This window comes from Nerophis lumbriciformis, linkage group LG39, assembly GCF_033978685.3.
Source record: "Nerophis lumbriciformis linkage group LG39, RoL_Nlum_v2.1, whole genome shotgun sequence".
NCBI lineage: Eukaryota > Metazoa > Chordata > Actinopteri > Syngnathiformes > Syngnathidae > Nerophis > Nerophis lumbriciformis.
In genome coordinates, this window is record NC_084586.2 from 13,497,671 (window position 1) to 13,522,500 (window position 24,830).

Genomic DNA, 24,830 nt, shown 5'->3' on the forward strand with positions numbered 1-24,830 from the left:
ATGTCGTTGTGCAGCCCTTTGAGACACTCGTGATTTAGGGCTATATAAATAAACTTTGATTGATTGATTGATATATTTTGCTGTGTGAATTGTTGCTAAATAAATAAAACGGAATTCGGTCTAGCAACAAGTGGCCCAGCGACCACGTGAGAGGCGACACGTACCCGGCGAAGGCGGTTAGGGCCGCGCAGGAGTACGGCGCCCAGGAGATGATAAAGAACATGATGACGATCAATGCAATCTTGGCCATCTTCCACTCGCTCTTCATCCTGTGGAACCTCTTAGCAGACTCCCTGGTGCCCCCGCTGTTGATCTTCTCGAAGGCCCTGTCGAGGCAGTTCAGGAGCCGGCGTTCAGAGAGCGCGTTCTGGTGGCGTGCGGTTGGTTACCTTCTGGGCCTGGCACTCACCGGGTGGTGTGTCGGATGGCCCGGAAGATGCAGCAGTAGCAGAAGACGATGATGGCGAGCGGGATGAAGAAGACGAAGGTGAAGAGCAGCATGGTGTAGGAGCGCACCGAGGGCGTGAAGGTGATGTAGTCCCAGGAACAAGACGTCATTAGACCCTCTGGGACGTAAGCACCTGGAAGACACATTTGTTTAGTGTAGTCCTGTTTCCACAAAGTATTCAATAACCGCTAAGTCCTGATTAGCGCTCCGTCGAAAACTGGTAACATCTGCGACCTCCTTTATTAACTTCACAAGATGGCAGTATCCGCATTTAAAGTATGATCAGCATACGTTTTAAAATGCTGCTCACGTTCAATCAGATCAAAAATAAAAATGCTTCATGTAAACACGCTATTCGGAATTGTCAGATTCAAACACTGATGACATCTATTAAACAAGACAAGAAGCAAAGAATTAAACAGAGACAGAATTGGCTCAATTTGAGGAGAGACGCTTGGACATCTGTACCCTTGTACAGTGTCATTACCCTCTGCCAAAAGATTGTACGCCTCCCCTTACAGTGGAGTTTTACGAGCCTTACTCTTGGTAGGTTCAAAGACAGCTTTTGGTCTTCTCGCTGGGAACTCATTTCAACACAAAGTTTTTGTGATAACTTAAATACAATTATTCTAACAGGAATATTCTGACCCGATAACAGATGTAGCGACAAACCGTAGTTACCGACAGTGGTTTTCTGAAGTGTTCCTGAGCCCATGTGGTGATATCCTTTACACACCGATGTCGCTTTTTGATGCCTGAGGGACCGAAGGTCACGGGCATTCAAATTTGGTTAACTTCACTGGTTTTGGGGGTTTGTATTTTCGGTGAAAAATATAGACATTTTGAAAAATATGTGTTTCGTTAAACCACTAATGACAACGTTGTTTTATGTGTACCAGTCCTAAACACTATGACTAATTGGCTATAACTAATTAGCTATAATTAATTACCTATAGTTAATAGGTTATATTTTGAGCATTTACAGTATAGACCTTGGGATGTCCAAAGTCTGGCCCGCAGACCGAGTTTTGTTGGCCCGCAAATTGTTGAAAAAAAAACCAACAGTAAAAATGTAACAAAAAACAGCAAACTATCAGAAGGTAATGAGAAAAAAACTGATGTTTTGAATTATTATTAATATACTTAATCAGTTATAACACAAAATGTTGTCTTTAAATATATATAACATATATATTAAAGTCTCAAAATTTTGTTAGTTAATTAAAAATACAAATAATGCTGAAAAATGAATGAATTAAAAACAACAATAATAAACACTGGTAAATGTGTAACTACACATTCATATTTTTGTACAGGCAGAATTTTTGACGCAATATGTTAGGGAGTTACACAATCATATTATTATTATTATTATTTTTTTTATCCATCCATTTTCTACCGCTTGTGTGTCTCGGTGTCGCAGGGGTGGCTGGACATTATTATTATTATTATTATTATTATCATTATTATTACATTCTTACAGGAGAAAAGATTTAAAAAGTAAGAAAAAAGAACAACAACAAAAAAAAAAACAGTAAAAATGTAACAAAAAACAGCAAAATATCAGAAAGTAATGAGAAAAAAAAATTATGTTTTTAATTATTAATAATATACTTAATCACTTATAACACAAAATGTTGTCTTTAAATATATATAATATCTGCTTATAGCATTTTTTGTTAAATTAAAAAACATCAAAATTATGCGGCCTTTGGTGGAAAAAGTTTACACAACCTTCATCCAAAATATCAAAGTCTCTCCAAAATAAAGTAAAATAAAAATATACACACAATTTAGTTAGTAAATGAAACATACGAATAATGCTGAAAAATGTATTAATTAAAAACAAAAATAATAAACACTGGTAAATGTGTAACTAAACATTCATATTTTTGTACAGGCAGAATTTTGGACGCAATATGTTAGGGAGTTACACAATCATATTATTATTATTATTTTTATCCACCCATCCATCCATTTTCTACCGCTTGTGTGTCTCGGTGTCGCGGGGGTGGCTGGACCCTATTATTATTATTATTATTATTATTATTATTACATTCTTACAGGAGAAAAGATTAAAAAAGCAAAAAAAACTAACAGTAAAAATTTAACAAAAAACAGCAAAACATTAGAAGGTAATGAGAAAAAAAATGATGTTTTTAAATATTATTATTATACTTAATCACTTATAACACAAAATGTTGTCTTTAAATATATATAATATATGTTTATAGCATTTTTTGCTAAATAAAAAAACATAAAAATTATGCGGCTTTTGGTGGAAAAAGTTTACACACCCTTCATCTAAAATATTAAAGTCTCTCCAAAATAAAGTAAAATAAAAATATACACACAATTTAGTTAGTAAATGAAACATACGAATAATGCTGAAAAATGTATTAATTAAAAACAACAATAATAAACACTGGTAAATGTGTAACTAAACATTAATATTTTTGTACAGGCAGAATTTTGGACGCAATAGGTTAGGGAGTTACACAATCATATTGTTATTATTATTTTTATCCACCCATCCATCCATTTTCTACCGCTTGTGTGTCTCGGTGTCGCGGGGGTGGCTGGACCCTATTATTATTATTATTATTAATATAATTATTATTATTATTATTATTACATTCTTACAGGAGAAAATATTTAAAAAGTAAGAAAAAAGCAAAAAATAAATAAAATAACAGTAAAAATTTAACAAAAAAACAGTAAAATATCAGAAGGTAATGAGAGAAAAAATGATGTTTTTAATTAATAAGAAATAAGAAAAAAGAGCACAAAAAAAAAAACTAACAGTAAAAATTTAGCAAAAAACAACAAAATATCAGAAGGTAATGAGAAACAATATGTTTTTAATTTGTCTTTAAATATATATATATATATCACACAAAATGTTGTCTTTAAATATATATATATATATATTTAAAGACAACATTTTGTGTGATAATATATATATATATATATATATATATATATATATATATATAACATCTGTTTATAGCATTTTTTTGTTAAATAGAAAGACGTCAAAATTATGCGGCTTTTGGTGAAAAAAGTTTACACACCCTTGATCTAAAGTATTAAAGTTTCTCCAAAATAAAATAAAAATGTACACAAAATTTTGTTAGTTATTAAACATACAAATGATACTGAAAAATTAATTAATTAATTAAAATCAACAATAATAAACACTGGTAAATGTGTAATTAAACATTCATATTTTTGTATAATTTTTGACACAATAGGTTATGCAGTTACACAATCATATTATATTATATTATTATTATTATTATATTCTTACAATAGAAAAGATTAAAAAAGTAAGAAAAAAGAGCAAAAAGAAATGGAATCTAATGAGAAAAAGCTGAATTGTTCTAACTAATAATTCATAGGAATAAAATATAAAGCTTACACAAAGTTGTGTCTTTATATATAATATCTTTTTTAGATTTTTTTAAGATAAAGAAATAACAAAATGCCACCCTCATACTTGACTTTTCAGTATGCCATACTTGCCAACCCTCCCGGATTTTCCGGGAGACTCCCGAAATTCAGCGCCTCTCCCGAAAACCTCCCGGGACAAATTTTCTCCCGAAAATCTCCCGAAATTCAGGCGGACTCAGGTCCATGAGGATCTGAGTCCGCTAACCCACAATATAACCAGCATACCTGCCCAATCACGTTATAACTGTAGAATGATGGAGGGCGAGTTCTTGGTTTCTTATATGGGTTTATTGTTAGGCAGGTTCATTAACGTCCTCCCAGCGCGGCAACAACACACAACAACAGCAGTCACGTTTTTGTATACCGTAAAGCAGTTCGTCTGCCGTAAACAGCAATGTTGTGACACTCTTAAACAGGACAATACTGCCATCTAGTGCATTTGATGAAAGCACTTTTGTGCGTGCCACACATCAATGCATCATCAGAGTTCAGCATGGTTAGAAAAATAGTGACAGAGAATAGAACACGGATGGACAATTCAACCCTTAACTCAACAATGAGTAGATGAGTGTTATGTGTGTGTATATGCGTAAATAAATGAACACTGAAATTCAAGTATTTATTTTATATATATATATATATATATATATATATATATATATATATATATATATATATATGTAATAAAATTAATAAATATATATATATATATATATATATATATATATATATATATATATATATATATATATATATATATATATATATATATATAGCTAGAATTCACTGAACGTCAAGTATTTGTTATACATATATATATATATATATATATATATATATATGAAATACTTGACTTGGTGAATTCTAGCTGTAAATATACTCCCCTTTTAGCCACGCCCCCAACCACGCCCCCTCTCACCCCGACCACGCCCACCCCCTCCCCCCACCTCCCGAAATCGGAGGTCTCAAGGTTGGCAAGTATGCAGTATGCGGCCCCTGGTATAGACCATGTCAATTGAAAAAAAAAAAAAAAAAAAAATTATTTTATTTAAAAAAAATAATGTAATGCGATCTACCAATACTACCTAATCGACTGGTAGATCGCGATCGACGTATTGAGCACCCCTGCTATAAACAATGTCAAATCCAAGATGAGCTTCCAAAAATTAGGAAATTTCCTTTGCACAACATATTATAAATACACTTTGTACACAACATAAACACTGTTCAATTATATACACAGTAAAGACATGTGGAATATCCTTGTACACGTGTTAGTTAAACCTTTGTACCAATTATATACTATATACAAACAATTATACTTCCATTATTATTTACATCCCACATTTAGTTTGTAATTATGGGCGGCGTGGCGCAGTGGAAGTATGGCCGTGCGCGACCCGAGGGTCCCTGGTTCAATCCCCACCTAGTACCAACCTCGTCATGTCCGTTGTGTCCTGAGCAAGACACTTCACCCTTGCTCCTGATGGGTGCTGGTTAGCGCCTTGCATGGCAGCTCCCTCCATCAGTGTGTGAATGTGTGTGTGAATGGGTAAATGTGGAAGTAGTGTCAAAGCGCTTTGAGTACCTTGAAGGTAGAAAAGCGCTATACAAGTACAACCCATTTATTATTTATAATTGGAATAAAACAGGAAGCAAACAAAATCACAAAAAAACTCAAAAGTTCCGCTCGACTTTTTCGCGTATGTTTTCCAGAACACCTTCTTTAATCCGACTGTATTTGCTCTCCCCAGCCAACATTGCAGTTTTCCAGTACTGACTGACATGCTCGACTCGGCGCTTTCCTCCCCAGATCAAAGGGTCTGCGAGTACAAATCAAACCGAGGAAATAATATTTCAACCGGGACGACTCTTGATGTTGTTTCTGCACGCACGCCCGGAGGCTCCTTCCACTCAGAACGCCTAACGTCCGCATAAAAAAAAAAAAAAACACACGCCGCGAGAAGGCTTCGCTGACACGCAACTAAACAACGCTATCGCAACACTGGGGCTTTTACACATCACATGGCAATCAGCTCAGGGAAGCCATACATTATGTTTCTTACATGGTGAGTTGTTGTTCTGCAAGCCCAGTGATGTGGAAAAGATCCATCATCTCATTGGAAGATAATCTCTCAGGTCAACATTCATATACTCGTACATATATCTGTTCAGGTATTGCATGGATTTAAGAACAAATCCTTTTTGGAATCGGAGAGCATACTAACCTTTGCAAATCCTCAGGCCTCTGTGTGCCGCTGCTCTTTACGTAGTTTATTGTGCTCACATTTTTTAGTCACGTTTTCAAATATGTCTTTGTGACATTTGTCGACAAAAATACTAAAGAAAAGTACTCGCTGTAGTTACTTTGGCGAGCTACTTTTTAAAAAGACCAAGTTGAGGTGATCTACCTCATAAATATATATATATATATATATATATATATATATACAGTCGTGGCCAAAAGTTGACATACACTTGTAGAGAATAGAATAGAATAGAAAGTACTTTATTGATCCCTGGGGGAAATTCATCACCACAGTTCGCTCACAATAGACAATAAACACTTAGGTATTTTTTAGGGTTACGGGAAAAAATCGATTCGAATTCGATTCGCGATTCTCACGTTGTGCGATTCTCATTTTTTTAAAAATCGATTTTTTTATTTTGTATTTATTTACTTATTTATTTAAAAAAAATTTAAATTAATCAATCCAACAAAACAATACACAGCAATACCACAACATTGCAATCCAATTCCAAAACCAAAGCCGACCCAGCAACACTCAGAACTGCAATAAACAGAGCAATTGAGAGGAAACACAAACACGACACAGAACAATCCAAAAGTAGTGAAACAAAAATGAATATTATCAATATTAGTCACAATTTCAACATAGCAGTGATTAAAAATCCCTCATTGACATTATCATTAGACATTTATAAAAAAATAAAAAATGAACAATAGTGTCACAGTGGCTTACACTTGCATCACATCTCATAAGCTTGACAACGCACTGTGTCCAATATTTTCACAAAGATAAAATAAGTCATATTTTTGGTTCATTTAATAGTTACAACAAATTTACATTATTGCAATCAGTTGATAAAACATTGTCCTTTACAATTATAAAAGTTTTTTACAAAAATCTACTACTCTGCTTGCATGTCAGCAGACTGGGGTAGATCCTGCTGAAATCCTATGTATTCAATGAATAGAGAATCCTTTTGAATCGGGAAAATATCGTTTTTGAATCGAGAATCACATTGAATCGAAAAAAATCGATTTATAATCGATTCCTGACCCCAAGAATCGATATTGAATCGAATCGTGGGACACCCACAGATTCGCAGCCCTAGTATTTTTACATGTGAATAGTATAAATACAGTCTATTATACAGCATTATTTACATAATAAAGACATACTGTACACTTATCATTACACCGTGTACCAAATAAAATTGCTTCAAGGTTGGTAAGCAAAACTGTAGATTAAGCGCACCGGGTTATAAGGCACACTGTTGAGTTTTGAAGAAAAAAAAGCATTTTAAGTGCGCCTTAAATCCATCCATCCATCCATCTTCTTCCGCTTATCCGAGGTCGAGTCGCGGGGGCAGCAGCCTAAGCAGGGAAGCCCAAACTTTCCTCTCCCCAGCCACTTCGTCCAGCTCCTCCCGGGGGATCCCGAGGCGTTCCCAGGCCAGCCGGGAGACATAGTCTTCCCAACGTGTCTTGGGTCTTCCCCGTGGCCTCCTACCGGTCGGACATCCTGACCAGATGCCCGAACCACCTCATCTGGCTCCTCTCGATGTGGAGGAGCAGTGGCTTTACTTTGAGCTCCCCACGGATGGCAGAGCTTCTCACCCTATCTCTAAGGGAGAGCCCTGCCACCCGGCGGAGGAAACTCATTTCGGCCGCCTGTACCCGTGATCTTGTCCTTTCGGTCATAACCCAAAGCTCATGACCATAGGTAAGGATGGGAACGTAGATCGACCGGTAAATTGAGAGCTTTGCCGTCCGGCTCAGCTCCTTCTTCACCACAACGGATCGATACAGCGTCCGCATTACTGAAGACGCCGCACCGATCCGCCTGTCGATCTCACGATCCACTTTTCCCTCACTCGTGAACAAGACTCCTAGGTACTTGAACTCCTCCACTTGGGGCAGGGTCTCCTCCCCAACCCGGAGATGGCACTCCACCCTTTTCCGGGCGAGACCCATGGACTCGGACTTGGAGGTGCTGATTCTCATCCCAGTCGCTTCACGACTGGGATGCGAACCGATCCAGTGAGAGCTGAAGATCTTGGCCAGATGAAGCCATCAGGTCCACATCATCTGCAAAAAGCAGAGACCTAATCCTGCAGCCACCAAACCAGATCCCCTCAACGCCTTGACTGCGCCTAGAAATTCTGTCCATAAAAGTTATGAACAGAATCGGTGACAAAGGGCAGCCTTGGCAGAGTCCAACCCTCACTGGAAACGTGTCCGACTTACTACCGGCAATGCGGACCAAGCTCTGGCACTGATCATACAGGGAGCGGACAGCCACAATCAGACAGTCCGATACCCCATACTCTCTGAGCACTCCCCACAGGACTTCCCGAGGGACACGGTCAAATGCCTTCTCCAAGTCCACAAAGCACATGTAGACTGGTTGGGCAAACTCCCATGCACCCTCAAAGACCCTGCCGAGAGTATAGAGCTGGTCCACAGTTCCACGACCAGGACGAAAACCACACTGTTCCTCCTGAATCCGAGGTTCGACTATCCGGCGTAGCCTCCTCTCCAGTACACCTGAATAGACCTTACCGGGAAGGCTGAGGCGCCTTATAGTCCTGGAAAATACTGCTTTATCACGTAACACACTATTATTTTTCGTGGCATATAAATTACGAGCAATTATTCGGTCCGTACTCAAGTATTAACTACTGAAAGTCTGTCTTGTTACGCCCTCTAGTGGCATGTGCAAGTAGGTTTTTTTGTTGAAGAAAACGACTTGCAACTAATGTAACTGCTATGTTATGCAGGTTGCATAAATAAATCATTCTTTGATTTAAGTCTAATCATAGCGAATGGAAATAGCAACTCAGATGTGTAAGTGCATGCGGGACATGAAAAAAGTAATAATTGGATTTAAGAAGAAAATCCATTTGGAATCAGAGAGAATAAATAAGCTTTTAGTGATCCCCAGGGCTGTGTTCGAGGTCCTTTAGCTTTGTCCCTGTGTACTGCTGCTTTATTGCACCAAACAGGTTGTAATGAACTAGTATCTCTCTTGTTGTCTTCTTCCCCCTGATTTCCCTCAATCTCCGGCAGCCCCAGCAATTACAGAAATGATTTTCTTCCCATACGAGTATTGATAAACAACGGCTCAGGTCTCTTATCGTATTGTAGTACCATGTGCCATGAAAAAACATAAAGAAGGTTCTACTAATTACTTTACTACTTTTACTAGGGGTGTAACGGTACGTGTATTTGTATTGAACCATTTCGGTACGGGGGTTTTGGTTTGGTTCGGAGGTGTTTCGAACAAGTTTCCACACGAACATATTAAGTAAGCCTGAGCTAAAGTCTTAACAAGCTGTTCCGCTTCCTTCTGCGTGTGTGTGTGTGTGTGTTACGGACAGAAAAGCCCTGTCTGTCTGTTATTTCACTTTACTTTTTTCTGTGTTGATTGAGCTGTGTTGAAGTAGCAAAAAAGGACATTATGTTAAATGAAGAGTTTCTGTCTCTGATAGTTGATATAATAATGTAACTGCATCATTAAGCCTACATGAACTCCATGGTGTTCAGGGATGAATAGTCTCTCCTATTGCTATTTTTTTCAGCTATAGTTACATTAATCATTAGTAATGCAGCAGCCTAGTTTTGAATGGCAGGGTCCCTGCTATCACATGTTGATAAAAATTTACATAATAAATCAACTACAGGCTTCCCAAATTCTGTAATAAATTAAGCATGATGAGTTGACTTGAAACTGTTTAAAGGGGAACATTATCACCAGACCTATGTAAGCGTCAATATATACCTTGATGTTGCAGAAAAAAGACCATATATTTTTTTAACCGATTTCCGAACTCTAAATGGGTGAATTTTGGCGAATTAAACGCCTTTCTAATATTCGCTCTCGGAGCGATGACGTCACAACGTGAAACATCGGGAAGAAATCCGCCATTTTCTCAAATCAGCTCTGTTATTTTCCGTTTTTTCGACTGTTTTCCGTACCTTGGAGACATCATGCCTCGTCGGTGTGTTGTCGGAGGGTGCAACAACACGAACAGGGACGGATTCAAGTTGCACCAGTGGCCCAAAGATGCGAAAGTGGCAAGAAATTGGACGTTTGTTCCGCACACTTTACCGACGAAAGCTATGCTACGACAGAGATGGCAAGAATGTGTGGATATCCTGCGACACTCAAAGCAGATGCATTTCCAACGATAAAGTCAAAGAAATCTGCCGCCAGACCCCCATTGAATCTGCCGGAGTGTGTGAGCAATTCAGGGACAAAGGACCTCGGTAGCACGGCAAGCAATGGCGGCAGTTTGTTCCCGCAGACGACCGAGCTAAACCCCCTATCGACCCTAGCTTCCCTGGCCTGCTGACATCAACTCCAAAACTGGACAGATCAGCTTTCAGGAAAAGAGCGCGGATGAGGGTATGTCTACAGAATATATTAATTGATGAAAATAGGGCTGTCTGCACTCTCAAAGTGCATGTTGTTGCCAAATGTATTTCATATGCTGTAAACCTAGTTCATAGTTGTTAGTTTCCTTTAATGCCAAACAAACACATACCAATCGTTGGTTAGAAGGCGATCGCCAAATTCGTTCTCGCTTTCTCCTGTGTCGCTAGCTGCCGTGTCGTTTTCGTCGGTTTCGCTTGCATACGGTTCAAACCGATATGGCTCAATAGCTTCAGTTTCTTCTTCAATTTCGTTTTCGCTACCTGCCTCCACACTACAACCATCCGTTTCAATACATTCGTAATCTGTTGAATCGCTTAAGCCGCTGAAATCCGAGTCTGAATCCGAGCTAATGTCGCTATAGCTTGCTGTTCTTTCCGCCATGTTTGTTTGTGTTGGCTTCACTATGTGACGTCACAGGAAAATGGACGGGTGGTTAAAATCAGGCACTTTGAAGCTTTTTTTTAGGGATATTGCGTGATGGGTAAAATTTTGAAAAAAACTTCGAAAAATATAATAAGCCACTGGGAACTGATTTTTAATGGTTTTAACCATTCTGAAATTGTGATAATGTTCCCCTTTAATCATTAGTAATGTAGCAGCTTAGTTTTGAATGGCAGGGTCCCTGCTATCACATGTTGATAAAAATATAACATTTACATAATAAATCAACTGCAGGCTTCCCAAATGCTGTAATAAATTAAGCATGATGAGTTGACTTGAAACTGTTTAATGTTGCACTTTTTATATGTAAAATAAAAGTTTTGTCATTTTATTTAATCTGAGCAACAACTTGAGGCAGTTTAGTGTTGATTAACGTGAGCAGAATTATTATAGTGTTCCCAATGTATAAAAGGATAAAGCCATTGTTTACAAATTTGGTAAATAAATAATCAAAAAATGTATATTTTGTTGTTTTCTTACTGCATACTTGCCAACCCTCCCGAATTTTCCGGGAGGCTCCCGAAATTCAGCGCCTCTCCCGAAAACCTCCCGGGACAAATATTCTCCTGAAAATCTCCCGATTTTCAACCGGAGCTGGAGGCCACGCCCCCTCCAGCTCCATGCGGACCTGAGTGAGGACAGCCCTTTCCTTATGACGGGAGGAAAACAGGGTGACAAGAACTAAATCATCCAGACTAGAGATAAATTGTATTATTATGTTTATCTTACCTAAAAATAAATATATTTATTAATTTAAAAAAAATGTATGCCCCCTGGTAGGGTCTCCCAAGACAAACAGGTCCTAGGTGAGGGATCAGACAAAGAGCAGCTCGAAGACTTCTATGGAAATGCAAGAACCGAGACTCAGATTTCCCTCGCCCGGACGCGGGTCACCGGGGCCCCCCTCCGGAGCCAGGCCCGGAGTTGGGGCACGATGGCGAGCGCCTGGTGGCCGGGCCTGTCCCCATGGGGCCCGGCCGGGCACAGCCCGAAGAGGCAACGTGGGTCCCCCCTCCAATGGGCTCACCACCCATAGCAGGGGCCATAGAGGTCGGGTGCAATGTGAGCTGGGCGGTAGCCGAAGGCAGGGCACTTGGCGGTCCGATCCTCGGCTACAGAAGCTAGCTCTTGGGACGTGGAACGTCACCTCGCTGGGGGGGAAGGAGCCTGAGCTAGTGCGCGAGGTAGAGAAGTTCCGGTTGGATATAGTCGGACTCACCTCGACGCACAGCAAGGGCTCTGGAACCAGTTCTCTCGAGAGGGGCTGGACTCTCTTCCACTCTGGCGTTGCCAGCAGTGAGAGGCGACGGGCTGGGGTGGCAATTCTTGTTGCCCCCCGGCTCAGAGCCTGCATGTTGGAGTTCAACCCGGTGGACGAGAGGGTAGCTTCCCTCCGCCTTCGGGTGGGGGGACGGGTCCTGACTGTTGTTTGCGCTTACGCGCCAAACAGCAGCTCAGAGTACCCACCCTTTTTGGATTCACTCGAGGGAGTACTTGAGAGTGCTCCCCCGGGTGATTCCCTCGTTCTACTGGGGGACTTCAACGCTCATATTGGCAACGACAGTGAAACCTGGAGAGGCGTGATTGGGAAGAATGGCCGCCCGGATCTGAACCCAAGTGGTGTTTTGTTATTGGACTTTTGTGCCCGTCACGGATTGTCCATAACGAACACCATGTTCAAGCATAAGGGTGTCCATATGTGCACTTGGCACCAGGACACCCTAGGCCGCAGTTCTATGATCGACTTTGTAGTTGTGTCATCGGATTTGCGGCCTCATGTTTTGGACACTCGGGTGAAGAGAGGGGCGGAGCTTTCTACCGATCACCACCTGGTGGTGAGTTGGCTGCGATGGTGGGGGAGGATGCCGGACAGACCTGGCAGGCCCAAACGCATTGTGAGGGTTTGCTGGGAACGTCTGGCAGAGTCTCCTGTCAGAGAGAGTTTCAATTCCCACCTCCGGAAGAACTTTGAACATGTCACGAGGGAGGTGCTGGACATTGAGTCCGAGTGGACCATGTTCCGCACCTCTATTGTCGAGGCGGCTGATTGGAGCTGTGGCCGCAAGGTAGTTGGTGCCTGTCGTGGCGGTAATCCTAGAACCCGTTGGTGGACACCGGCGGTGAGGGATGCCGTCAAGCTGAAGAAGGAGTCCTATCGGGTTCTTTTGGCTCATGGGACTCCTGAGGCAGCGGACAGGTACCGACAGGCCAGGCGGTGTGCGGCTTCAGCGGTCGCGGAGGCAAAAACTCGGACATGGGAGGAGTTCGGGGAAGCCATGGAAAACGACTTCCGGACGGCTTCGAAGCGATTCTGGACCACCATCCACCGCCTCAGGAAGGGGAAGCAGTGCACTACCAACACCGTGTATGGTGCGGATGGTGTTCTGCTGACCTCGACTGCGGAAGTTGTGGATCGGTGGAGGGAATACTTCGAAGACCTCCTCAATCCCACCAACACGTCTTCCTATGAGGAAGCAGTGCCTGAGGAATCTGTGGTGGGCTCTCCTATTTCTGGGGCTGAGGTTGCTGAGGTAGTTAAAAAGCTCCTCGGTGGCAAGGCCCCGGGGGTGGATGAGATCCGCCCGGAGTTCCTTAAGGCTCTGGATGCTGTAGGGCTGTCTTGGTTGACAAGACTCTGCAGCATCGCGTGGACATCGGGGGCAGTACCTCTGGATTGGCAGACCGGGGTGGTGGTTCCTCTCTTTAAAAAGGGGAACCGGAGGGTGTGTTCTAACTATCGTGGGATCACACTCCTCAGCCTTCCCGGTAAGGTCTATTCAGGTGTACTGAAGAGGAGGCTACGCCGGATAGTCGAACCTCGGATTCAGGAGGAACAGTGTGGTTTTCGTCCTGGTCGTGGAACTGTGGACCAGCTCTATACTCTCGGCAGGGTCCTTGAGGGTGCATGGGAGTTTGCCCAACCAGTCTACATGTGCTTTGTGGACTTGGAGAAGGCATTCGACCGTGTCCCTCGGGAAGTCCTGTGGGGAGTGCTCAGAGAGTATGGGGTTTCGGACTGTCTGATTGTGGCGGTCCGCTCCCTGTATGATCAGTGTCAGAGCTTGGTTCGCATTGCCGGCAGTAAGTCGGACACGTTTCCGGTGAGGGTTGGACTCCGCCAAGGCTGCCCTTTGTCACCGATTCTGTTCATAACTTTTATGGACAGAATTTCTAGGCGCAGTCAAGGCGTTGAGGGGATCCGGTTTGGTGGCTGCAGGATTAGGTCTCTGCTTTTTGCAGATGATTTGGTCCTGATGGCTTCATCTGGCCAGGATCTTCAGCTCTCACTGGATCGGTTCGCAGCTGAGTGTGAAGCGACTGGGATGAGAATCAGCACCTCCAAGTCCGAGTCCATGGTTCTCGCCCGGAAAAGGGTGGAGTGCCATCTCCGGGTTGGGGAGGAGATCTTGCCCCAAGTGGAGGAGTTCAAGTACCTCGGAGTCTTGTTCACGAGTGAGGGAAGAGTGGATCGTGAGATCGACAGGCGGATCGGTGCGGCGTCTTCAGTAATGCGGACGCTGTATCGATCCGTTGTGGTGAAGAAGGAGCTGAGCCGGAAGGCAAAGCTCTCAATTTACCGGTCGATCTACGTTCCCATCCTCACCTATGGTCATGAGCTTTGGGTTATGACCGAAAGGACAAGATCACGGGTACAAGCGGCCGAAATGAGTTTCCTCCGCCGGGTGGCGGGGCTCTCCCTTAGAGATAGGGTGAGAAGCTCTGTCATCCGGGGGGAGCTCAAAGTAAAGCCGCTGCTCCTCCGCATCGAGAGGAGCCAGATGAGGTGGTTCGGGCATCTGGTCAGGATGCCACCCGAGCGCCTCCCTAAGGAGGTGTTTAGGGCATGTCCGACCGGTAGGAGGCCACGAGGAAGACCCAGGACACGTTGGGAAGACTATGTCTCCCGGCTGGCCTGGGAACGCCTCGGGATCCCCCGGGAGGAGCTGGACGAAGTGGCTGGGGAGAGGGAAGTCTGGGCTTCCCTGCTTAGGCTGCTGCCCCCGCGACCCGACCTCGGATAAGCGGAAGAAGATGGATGGATGGACATCAAAATTAATTGTATTTTTATTTGTATTTTTTCTGACTCCTTATTACATCCAGCCATAGAATTATACATTAAAATAGACATATTTGAAATAATTAATTTTAGATGATCATAATAATTCTTTTAAAATGACCATATTTAATTATTAAAATAATTGCTTGTTTATCAACAACTTTAGCATTTTATTCATTACATTTTGAAGCTCTCAGAAGCCAAGTTATGTTATATTCCTTAAAATTTATTTATGCAAGTTTGAAGTATCAATTATCTAAACACAGTTTTGTTTGCATATTTTCAGGATGTAGATATATATATATATATATATATATATATATATATATATATATATATATATATATGTATATATATATTAGAGATGCGCGGTTTGCGGGCACAACCGCGGAGTCCGCGGATTATCCGCGGATCGGGCGGATGAAATTAAAAAAAAATTAGATTTTATCCGCGGGTGGGGCGGGTCGGGTGGTTGAAATAAAAAAAAATTAGATTTTAAATAGATTCAGGCGGGTGGAAGTTAAACCAATTTGGAAATATATATACATAGTTAAATGTTGTTACCCACATACGAAAAACGAGCAGGCACCTGCTGCATATGCCACAACAGAAGAAAAAAAAAGAAAAGAGATGGACACTTTTACGGAGCGGAGAAGGGACGCCTCGCCGGGGTCCGGGACCGAGGCCCCTTCCCCCGAGAGGGCCCCACCGGGAGCCGTAGCACGTCCAGGGTCACCACCGCGCCCACCGCACCGACACCCCGCCTCGTCCGCCTTCGCCGCGGCCGGCGTCACGCGCAGCAGGTAAGCAGCTTACCTGCCCGCCACCCCCGTGGCCGGGGGCTCGTAACAGGGGTCACTCCGCGCGCTCCGCCCGCGCAGCTTACCTGCCCGCCACCCCTGTTGCCGGGGGCGCGTAACAGGGGTCACTCCGCGCGCAGTGCGCTCACGAAAGGGGTGGGGCTCACCCTGGTTGATATAGACAGCAGCTGGACGGTGGCCATGGAAGTCGGAACCCGCTAAGGAGTGTGTAACAACCCACCTGCCGAATCAACTAGCCCTGAAAATGGATGGCGCTGGAGCGTCGGGCTCATACGCGGCCGTCGCCGGCAGCGAGACGCGCTTGGAGGTGCGCTCAGCGCGGCTCCCATATGATTGCGCACTGGTGTGCGTCTGGGTCGTGACAGCGTGGCACGCGAATGTCTGCACTGCATTGGATCAGTCTCCTTTCTTTAACAGGCAAAAGCTTTATAACCTCACTAATGCCTTGCATCGTCTATATTAGATATATAACAACGGGCGGGTGCGGGCGGATGCGGTTCTGATCAAATGTTACATCGGGTGGATGGCGGATGGTTGATGACTTTCTGATGCGGTTGCGGATGAAATAATTGCCTATCCGCGCATCTCTAATATATATGTATATGTATGTATATATATATATGTATGAAATATTTGGCTTGGTGAATTCTAGCTGTCAATATACTCCTCCCCTCTTAACCACGCCCCCACCCTCAACCACGCCCCTGTTCCACCGCTGACCACGCCCCCACCCCACCCCCCCCACCTCCCGAAATCGGAGGTCTCAAGATTGGCAAGTATGTCTTACTGTACCAAAAATGAACCGAACCGTGACCTCTAAACCGAGGTACGTACCGAACCGAAATTTTTGTGTACCGTTACACCCCTAACTTTTACTACTAATTGTTTTTGTTTTTTTTATGTGATGAGGCAAAGCTTGGGTACTCACTCCACCCAAAGAAGGGTGGCAGGCTCCAGCCCATGGAGTAGATCCACGCGGCGGTCACGATGCTCAGGGCTTTCCTGCGAGACATGGCGCCCAGCGAGGCCAGCGGCCTGGTGATCACCACGTACCGGTCCACGGCGATCACCATCAGCGTTATCATGCTGCAGATGCCAAACAGGGCGCCGCAGAAGGCGTACAACTCGCAGCCTGCAGGGGAGCACAGAGATGAAGGGACGTCAAGAGGGTCGAGTTGACACAATGCGGTGCGGTCCAGCTCCTGATTGATGAAATAATTATTAGAAGCGGAGCGTGCAAAGATTTATAGTCGAGGTAACGGGAAGCCTTGGCAACCTTCCGGTGCCGAAATAAAAAAATTCCCAATTATATTTATGGTCTTCCTTTGGCAAGGATATGTCACAAACGGTACGGAGAGGATGCATGGAGGTCAAGAGGAGGTAGAAGGAGTGAAAACACGTGGGTCGGGATGGGTACCGTTCACATTTGAACCCATATGGTATTGATTCACAGCAGTGCGTTTCCCGCCTAGGCCTTCAGTGATGTCCGACTTCAATGATTACTTCTCAAAATACCATAAATTATGACCATTGCTGGAGAAATACTACTGTTCATTGAATCACCTCAACAGTGTACAAAACGGGTTATTTTCTGGCGCATTTAAAAATCAATTAAAACATATCTTATGTGGTACTGTCAAAATTAAAATTGCAAAAAAACATATTAAACGTGAATGTTATGATCCGTTGCCCGGATCATGCTTTGTTTAGTCTTGTTCTGTTTAGCTTTGGACTCCCTTAGTTCCTGTTTTGTGCACTGTTTGTCCATAAATCACACACGGTCAATACCGTGTATTGACCGTGTATGATTTATTGTCGATCGCACGGGAAGCTAAGGCGAGACTTAGCGCAGGAATCAAAAGCACAATTGCCAGGTTCAAACACTGATGACATCTATTAAACAAGACAAGAAGCAAGGAATTAAACAGAGACATAATTAAATTTGGCTCAATGAGGAGAAACGCGTACACCTGTACCCTTATAATAATAATAATAGATTGTATTTGTAAAAAGCACTTTACATTGAGCAAACAACCTCCAAATGATACAGTGTATTGAAAAAAAAAATTATAATAATAAAAAGATAATTAAAAAAATAAAAATAAAAACTAGAATATTTATAAAAATCACTTTACATTGAGCAAACAACCTCCAAATGCTACAGTGTATTGAAAAAAAAATTATAATAATAAAAAGATAATAAAAAAAATAAAAAAATAAAAACTAGAATATTTATAAAAAGCACTTTACATTGAGCAAACAACCTCCAAATGCTACAGTGTATTGAATTTTTTTTTTATAATAATAAAAAGATAATTAAAAAAATTTAAAAAATTTAATAAAAACTAGAACAGCCTAATAGCTAGAACTAGTATGTGTCATGTCTGTGTAATCATGTTTTGTTTTAGTCATGTTTTGTTTTGTTTAATTATTGGACTCTTTAGTTTCTGGCTTTTCACTCCCTTGTCTTGTTTCCATGGTTACCCATTAGTTTCACCTGTTCCACGTTTGGACTCATTGTGCACTCTTGTTTGTCACCATAGCAACCCATTAGTTTTCACCTGCCCTCACAACTCATGCACCTGTCTTTAATCATGTCACTATTATTTAAGCTTCCAGTTGCCAGGCTGTCTGTCTGGCGACATCATACCCGTCACAATCTGTTTACCTCTGCGCACTTCATGCCACGTCCAAGTAAGTTTTTGTTTATTAATGCCACAGTTAGTGTTTTTGTTTAAATTGTTCATAGTTTCTGCCTTTGTGCAAGTTTTGTGTTTATAGCCAAGTTTTGTACCTCCACTGTGAGCGCCTTTTGTTTGTTTCTTTTTTTTTGAGTGTTAAAATTAAATATGTCTTCATCTTCACGCCATGTCTGGTCCAAATCATTTGCACCACGGGAGAACAAACCACGCCATAGTCCAAGTCCTGACAGTATGCATATATCTATAAAAAGGCTTTTTTTTTTAAAAGAAGGGTTGTACAGTGTCACCACGCTCTGACGAAAGATTGTACACCTCTTTTATTTGGACTTTCCCTGAATACATAGCAACAGCTGTTTCTAAGGGAGGGGGGTCGTAAACAGCCATTGGCTTTGTTACAAAACAGTTCAAAGAAAAGGTCGTAAAACAGTTCAAAGAAAAGGTGCCTGGAGCTTGCGTCAGGTTCCGCTTCCTCTCCGCTTTGTAGATCTCGGGTCAAGACAAAATCTTTCGGTGGATTACAATACATCAAAGAAACGGAACACCTTGATGTTGCTTCCCATCCTACACAGTGGAGTTTTACAAGCCTTCTTCTTGGTAGGATCAAAGACAGCTTTTGTCCTCTCACAGGGCGAGCTGAACTCAATGTAACACAACGTTTTATGATAACTTAGATACAATTATTCTGACAATAATCACCAGATTATTGTAGCAAGTAGCGAAGCCAGACCGAGTGTGGCGCACAACGTGAATAAGTAGCTCTCTTGATTAGTGCCCGGCAGCAGGTGAGCGTGCCGAACACTAATCAGAGGCAGGTGAAACCAATCAGCACCCATGGCAACCAAAACAAAACAAAACAGGAACTAAGAGAGTCCAAAACTAAACAGAACGTGACTAAACAAAACATGGATCATAACAGTGGAAATATAAAGAAAAACATTTATTTGAACTCACAATTTGTAGCACCCATTCGACGCCGTATAAGCCAGTGGTTCCCGCTCGTAGTCGGTGGATTCGAGTGGAAGTGGCGGGCATTTCCCCATTTCATCACCGGGACAGCTGAGCTAGCGTCGTCTCAAAAGATGTAGTTTCTCTTTAAATATCCTTCTTGAAAATGGCCTATCAAATACACACTATATTGCCAAAAGTGTTTGCCTTGACTCAAATATGAAGTTGAAGTGCCATCCCATTCCTAACCCATAGGGTTCAATATGATGTGGGTCCACCTTTTGCAGCTATTACAGCTTCAACTCTTCTGGGAAGTGTTGCGTTTGGACCAGTTGTTCCTCTCAGGGAATTCAAGTTGCTGGTCACTCCCAAGCTTTTTTATGACAGTAAAGCTGAGTAGAATAACCACCAGAGACAGAATAGGTATTTTGTCATTTTATTTCCAAAGCCTTTGGAAATAATCTTGAGACCAAATCCCATACAGAAGCGCTCACTCGCACAGCTAAATTGGTCTAACTTTTCATACGGCAAAACTTCTTCTTTTATCCGTCTCTCCTGCCCCCACCCTACTTGTCCCTCTTACTCCACAGCTGGGCAAAGGGAAAGATAAGAGAAATTATTTATTACTTCTCCCCCCTTTCTCCCAGCTCACTCCAGGTCCCTTTTGTTTATTATCTAAAGTCGGTTTTAGACGAGAAGCAGAGATCTCCCCCTTCACATTCTCAAAAGTTGGCACACAGTACCAGTGACGTGCAGTCACTAGAGGCAGGTGAGCCGGGGCCTCACCTGCCATCATGGAAAGAAAAAAAATGTAAAAAGAAAAAAAAAAAATTAAATTGTTATATGTATCCAGTGATTATACTATAAAGTTATTTTCCATTTAACTTCACCAGTTTTAGATTATTTTTTATTCAAAATCGCTGAATTTTCACATTTGCTGTTCAAATACTGAGAAGAGACGGTGCGGTGAACAGCAGCCAGTCGAGGCATGTCACTCAGTGCCTCAACATGGACGGACTCAGCTAACTGCTGGCCTGCTGTGCAGTGAGACCGTATTGCTATATGAATTATATTACCGTATTTTCCGCACCATAAGGCGCCCTGGGTTATAAGCCGCGCCTTCAATGAACGGCATATTTCAAAACTTTGTCCACCTATAAGCCGCCCCGTGTTGTAAGCCGCATCTAACTGCGCTAAAGGAATGTCAAAAAAACAGTCAGATAGGTCAGTCAAACTTTAATAATATATTAAAACCAGCGTGATGTGGGCGCGCATGGAATCGTATATCAACATGGACAGAGCTGCGTGAAAAAAGCCACCCGGCCTCTTCGCGTAAACTTAAACTTACCTTAACCACTCGCTCATCTTTTCTTCATCCATCCCTTCGAGTTAGCTTTTATGATGACGCCGGCTGGAAAGGTCTCTTTTGGCAAGGTCTTCCTTTTGAATATCACCATGGGTGGAAGTTTCTGGCCATTAGCATGGCAAGCTAGAACCACAGTGAAGGATGACTTCTCATTCCCTGTGGTGCGAATATTCACCGTACGTGCTCCCGTTGTATCCACAGTGCGGTTCACAGGAATATCAGTTGCTGTGAAATAGTAATCCGTGTGCGGATGGAGAGATTGCGTCTTTTCATGAACCGGATCCCTGTCGCTTAGTAGGAGCCATTTTGTGGTCTTTACAGAGGAAATGAAACGTACGGTAATATCCGCGCGCTTTTTCTTCTTCTACGCGGGCGGGTGGTTGCTTACAGTAGAAGAAGAAGCGCTTCCTGTTCTATGGGGGCGGGTGCTTACCTTGGCGGTTGCTTGCGTAGAAGAAGAAGCGCTTCCTGTTCTACCGGGAAAAAAGATGGCGGCTGTTTACCGAAGTTGCGAGACCGAAACTTTATGAAAATGAATCTTAATATTAATCCATATATAAAGCGCACCGGGTTATAAGGCGCACTGTCAGCTTTTGAGAAAATTTGTGGTTTTTAGGTGCGCCTTATAGTGCGGAAAATACGGTATACATTTCCATAGTTTAGTTAGCTGAGGTATATAATGTACAGTGTATTTTGTCAACAACTGTATGTGTGTAACGTATTTCTTGTGCTGAGCGATCATAAAACTGCTGCGAAGACGCACTGGCTGAGGCTCGCGTAACCCCGCCTCCTGGTGCCGGTTAAGGCACCTTCGCCGCAGACTGCACCCCCCGACGAGAGCGCCACACCAACCAAAGCCCACACCCAAACCCTCCACGTGCAAGACCGAATCCACCCAAAAAAAGTCACTTAACAAGAAACCAAAAAGTGCAAAAACAACATTGCTCGCGCCGGAGGAGCCGTGAACGACTGCAGGGACACAACATTAGGTACACCTGCAGACTGCAGCACGGATTTCATATTTCATTCATTCACAACTCCTCCAACACGAACACCACTGTTCCCGCACTTATAAGTAAAGGTTAGACCATAATAACGTTTTCTTTAATTAAATGTGCTTTTTTGTGTGCTACAGTTTGTATGTGTAAAGTTAAAGTTCAGTTAAAGCAGGGGCGTCACTAGCTTTTAAGGACAGGGGGGGCTTTGCCCCCAGGAGATGCACAGGATGCGAGCGAATGTTACGCACGAGCACAAAACTTCACAAACGGCTAACAAAGACTTAGAAATTATTAATTGTTATTATTATTATTTTTTTTAAATGCACGGGACGAAATGAAATGCTCCCCGGGACGATGGCTTTTAACCACATATTTTCTTTTTCTTTTTATGTATTTATTCATTTTACATTTTATATTAAATGTCTTGGTTTTTCCTCCCTCTGAAAATCCTATTAAATGTTTAACAAGCCATCCTATAATAATAAAACAGCTATTAATGTAACAATACAATAAAACAAATATATTTAATGATGTTTTTTTCATTATTTTAACAATAGGATAATGTATATTACTTTATATAGATTCTACAAGAAACACAAAACTTAAAAAATAAATGATTTACAATTGCACACACAAGGTTTTGTGCAGCTTCACTCATTGTAAAGGAAGATAATGTGCTTCGTACACCTGCAGGACCGCAAGCAAGGTCGCAGAGAAAATGTGGGCTGGAATTTGAGTGATGTGGGCATTTTCTATATGAACAAGTGGAATGGATTGGATACCGACGCACAAAAGGGGCTCTCTACCTTACGCTACGAAGTGAGGGGAAACTGAGTGAATAATAACAGGTTATATGATTATTTATTTAAACTCATATTTGGGCCACTTTATAATGAATATGTCGGCATTTATTTGTAAAAAACACCCAAAAAAACACCAAATTATTGAGCTTGAGCCCCCCTAAAATAGGCCTAACAACGCCAATGAGTTAAAGTACCATTGATTGTCACACACACACTAGGTGTGGTGAAATGTGTCCTCTGCATTTGACCCATCCCCTTGATCACCCCCTGGGAGGTGAGGGGAGCAGTGGGCAGCAGCGGCGCCGCGCCTGGTAATCATTTTTGGTGATTTAACCCCCAATTCCAACCCTTGATGCTGAGTGCCAAGCAGGGAAGAATGCTGGTATGAGCTTTTAAACATAACCCGTTAACTGCTGCCAATCAAATGGTGAATAAGATACTCTTTAGGGTTCATATGTTTGTAAATCTGACTGTGATGAAGTCAGTGCCTCACCAGCCATCAACCTCACCGCACGTCACTGCACAGTACTTGCAGACAACCAAAAGATAACAAATAAAGAACACTAGCTGTTTTGTACTATAACTATGGTTAAAAAGAAGTAACACACAAATATGGATATATCTAATTATCTGCCTCCGTCAGAAGGCTGTCCACAAGGTTGCGGAGTGTGTTTATAGGAATTTTCCACCATTCTTCCAAGAGCGCATTGGTGAGGTCACACACTGATGTTGCTGGCTCTCAGTCTCTGTTCTAATTCATCCCAAAGGTGTTCTATCGGGTTCAGGTCAGGACTCTGTGCAGGCCAGTCAAGTTCATCCACACCAGACTCTGTCTGTTCATCCACAGTTTCCAAAAACAATTTGAAATGTGGACTCGTCAGACCACAGAACACTTTTCCACTTTGTATCAGTCCATCTTAGATGAGCTCAGGCCCAGCGAAGCCGACGGCGTTTCTGGGTGTTGTTGATAAACGGTTTTCGCCTTGCATAGGAGTTTTAACTTGCACTTACAGATGTAGCGACCGACTGTAGTTACTGACAGTGGGTTTCTGAAGTGTTCCTGAGCCCGTGTGGTGATATCCTTTACACACTGATGTCGCTTGTTGATGCAGTACAGCCTGAGGGATCGAAGGTCACGGGCTTAGCTGCTTATGTGCAGTGATTTCTCCAGATTCTCTGAACCCTTTGATGATATTACGGACCGTAGATGGTGGAATCCCCAAATTCCTTGCAATAGCTGCTTGAGAAATGTTGCCTTTTTTTTCTGGTTCAGTCACCACCAATGAGGCGGCGATTGGCTGCCTTCATGAAGGTCACGACAACTCCTGAAGGAAAACACGGCCGATCCCGACTATCAGCGTTTGATCAGCAGAGTGTGCGGATCCTCTTTTACCGCCTCTCTATCTCCAGTCCCAGTAAGTACGCAACACACACACACATCATTATAGGCATGTTAAACAGTCAAAGTAGGAACACAACACACACACACACACACACACATCATTGTCGGCATGTTAAACAGTCAAAGTAAGGACACAACACACACACACACACACACACATCATTGTAGCCATGTTAAACAGTCAAAGTAGGGACACAACACATACACACACACACACACACACACACACACACACATCATTGTAGGCATGTTAAACAGTCAAAGTAAGGACACAACACACACACACACATCATTGTAGGCATGTTAAACAGTCAAAGTAGGAACACAACACACACACACACACACACACACACACACACATCATTGTAGGCATGTTAAACAGTCAAAGTAAGGACACAACACACACACACACACACACACATCATTGTAGGCATGTTAAACAGTCAAAGTAGGAACACAACACACACACACACACACACACACACATCATTGTAGGCATGTTAAACAGTCAAAGTAAGGACACAACACACACACACACACATCATTGTAGGCATGTTAAACAGTCAAAGTAGGAACACAACACACACACACACACACACACACATCATTGTAGGCATGTTAAACAGTCAAAGTAAGGACACAACACACACACACACACACACATCATTGTAGGCATGTTAAACAGTCAAAGTAGGAACACAACACACA

General features: G+C 42.4%; 1 protein-coding gene across 1 annotated transcript in view; it reads right to left on the reverse strand.

Annotated features, from left to right (window-relative positions):
* The window catches only part of LOC133577875 (melanopsin-A-like), a 134,720-nt gene that overhangs the window by 37,352 nt on the left and 72,538 nt on the right, over nucleotides 1-24,830 (reverse strand). Inside the window, exons 4-6 of the mRNA XM_061931970.1 lie at nucleotides 16,835-17,038; nucleotides 410-581; nucleotides 165-326 (exon numbers count right to left, since the gene is read on the reverse strand). Of these exons, the coding sequence (XP_061787954.1) occupies nucleotides 165-326; nucleotides 410-581; nucleotides 16,835-17,038 (538 nt within the window). The remainder of the gene's footprint in view (nucleotides 1-164; nucleotides 327-409; nucleotides 582-16,834; nucleotides 17,039-24,830) is intronic.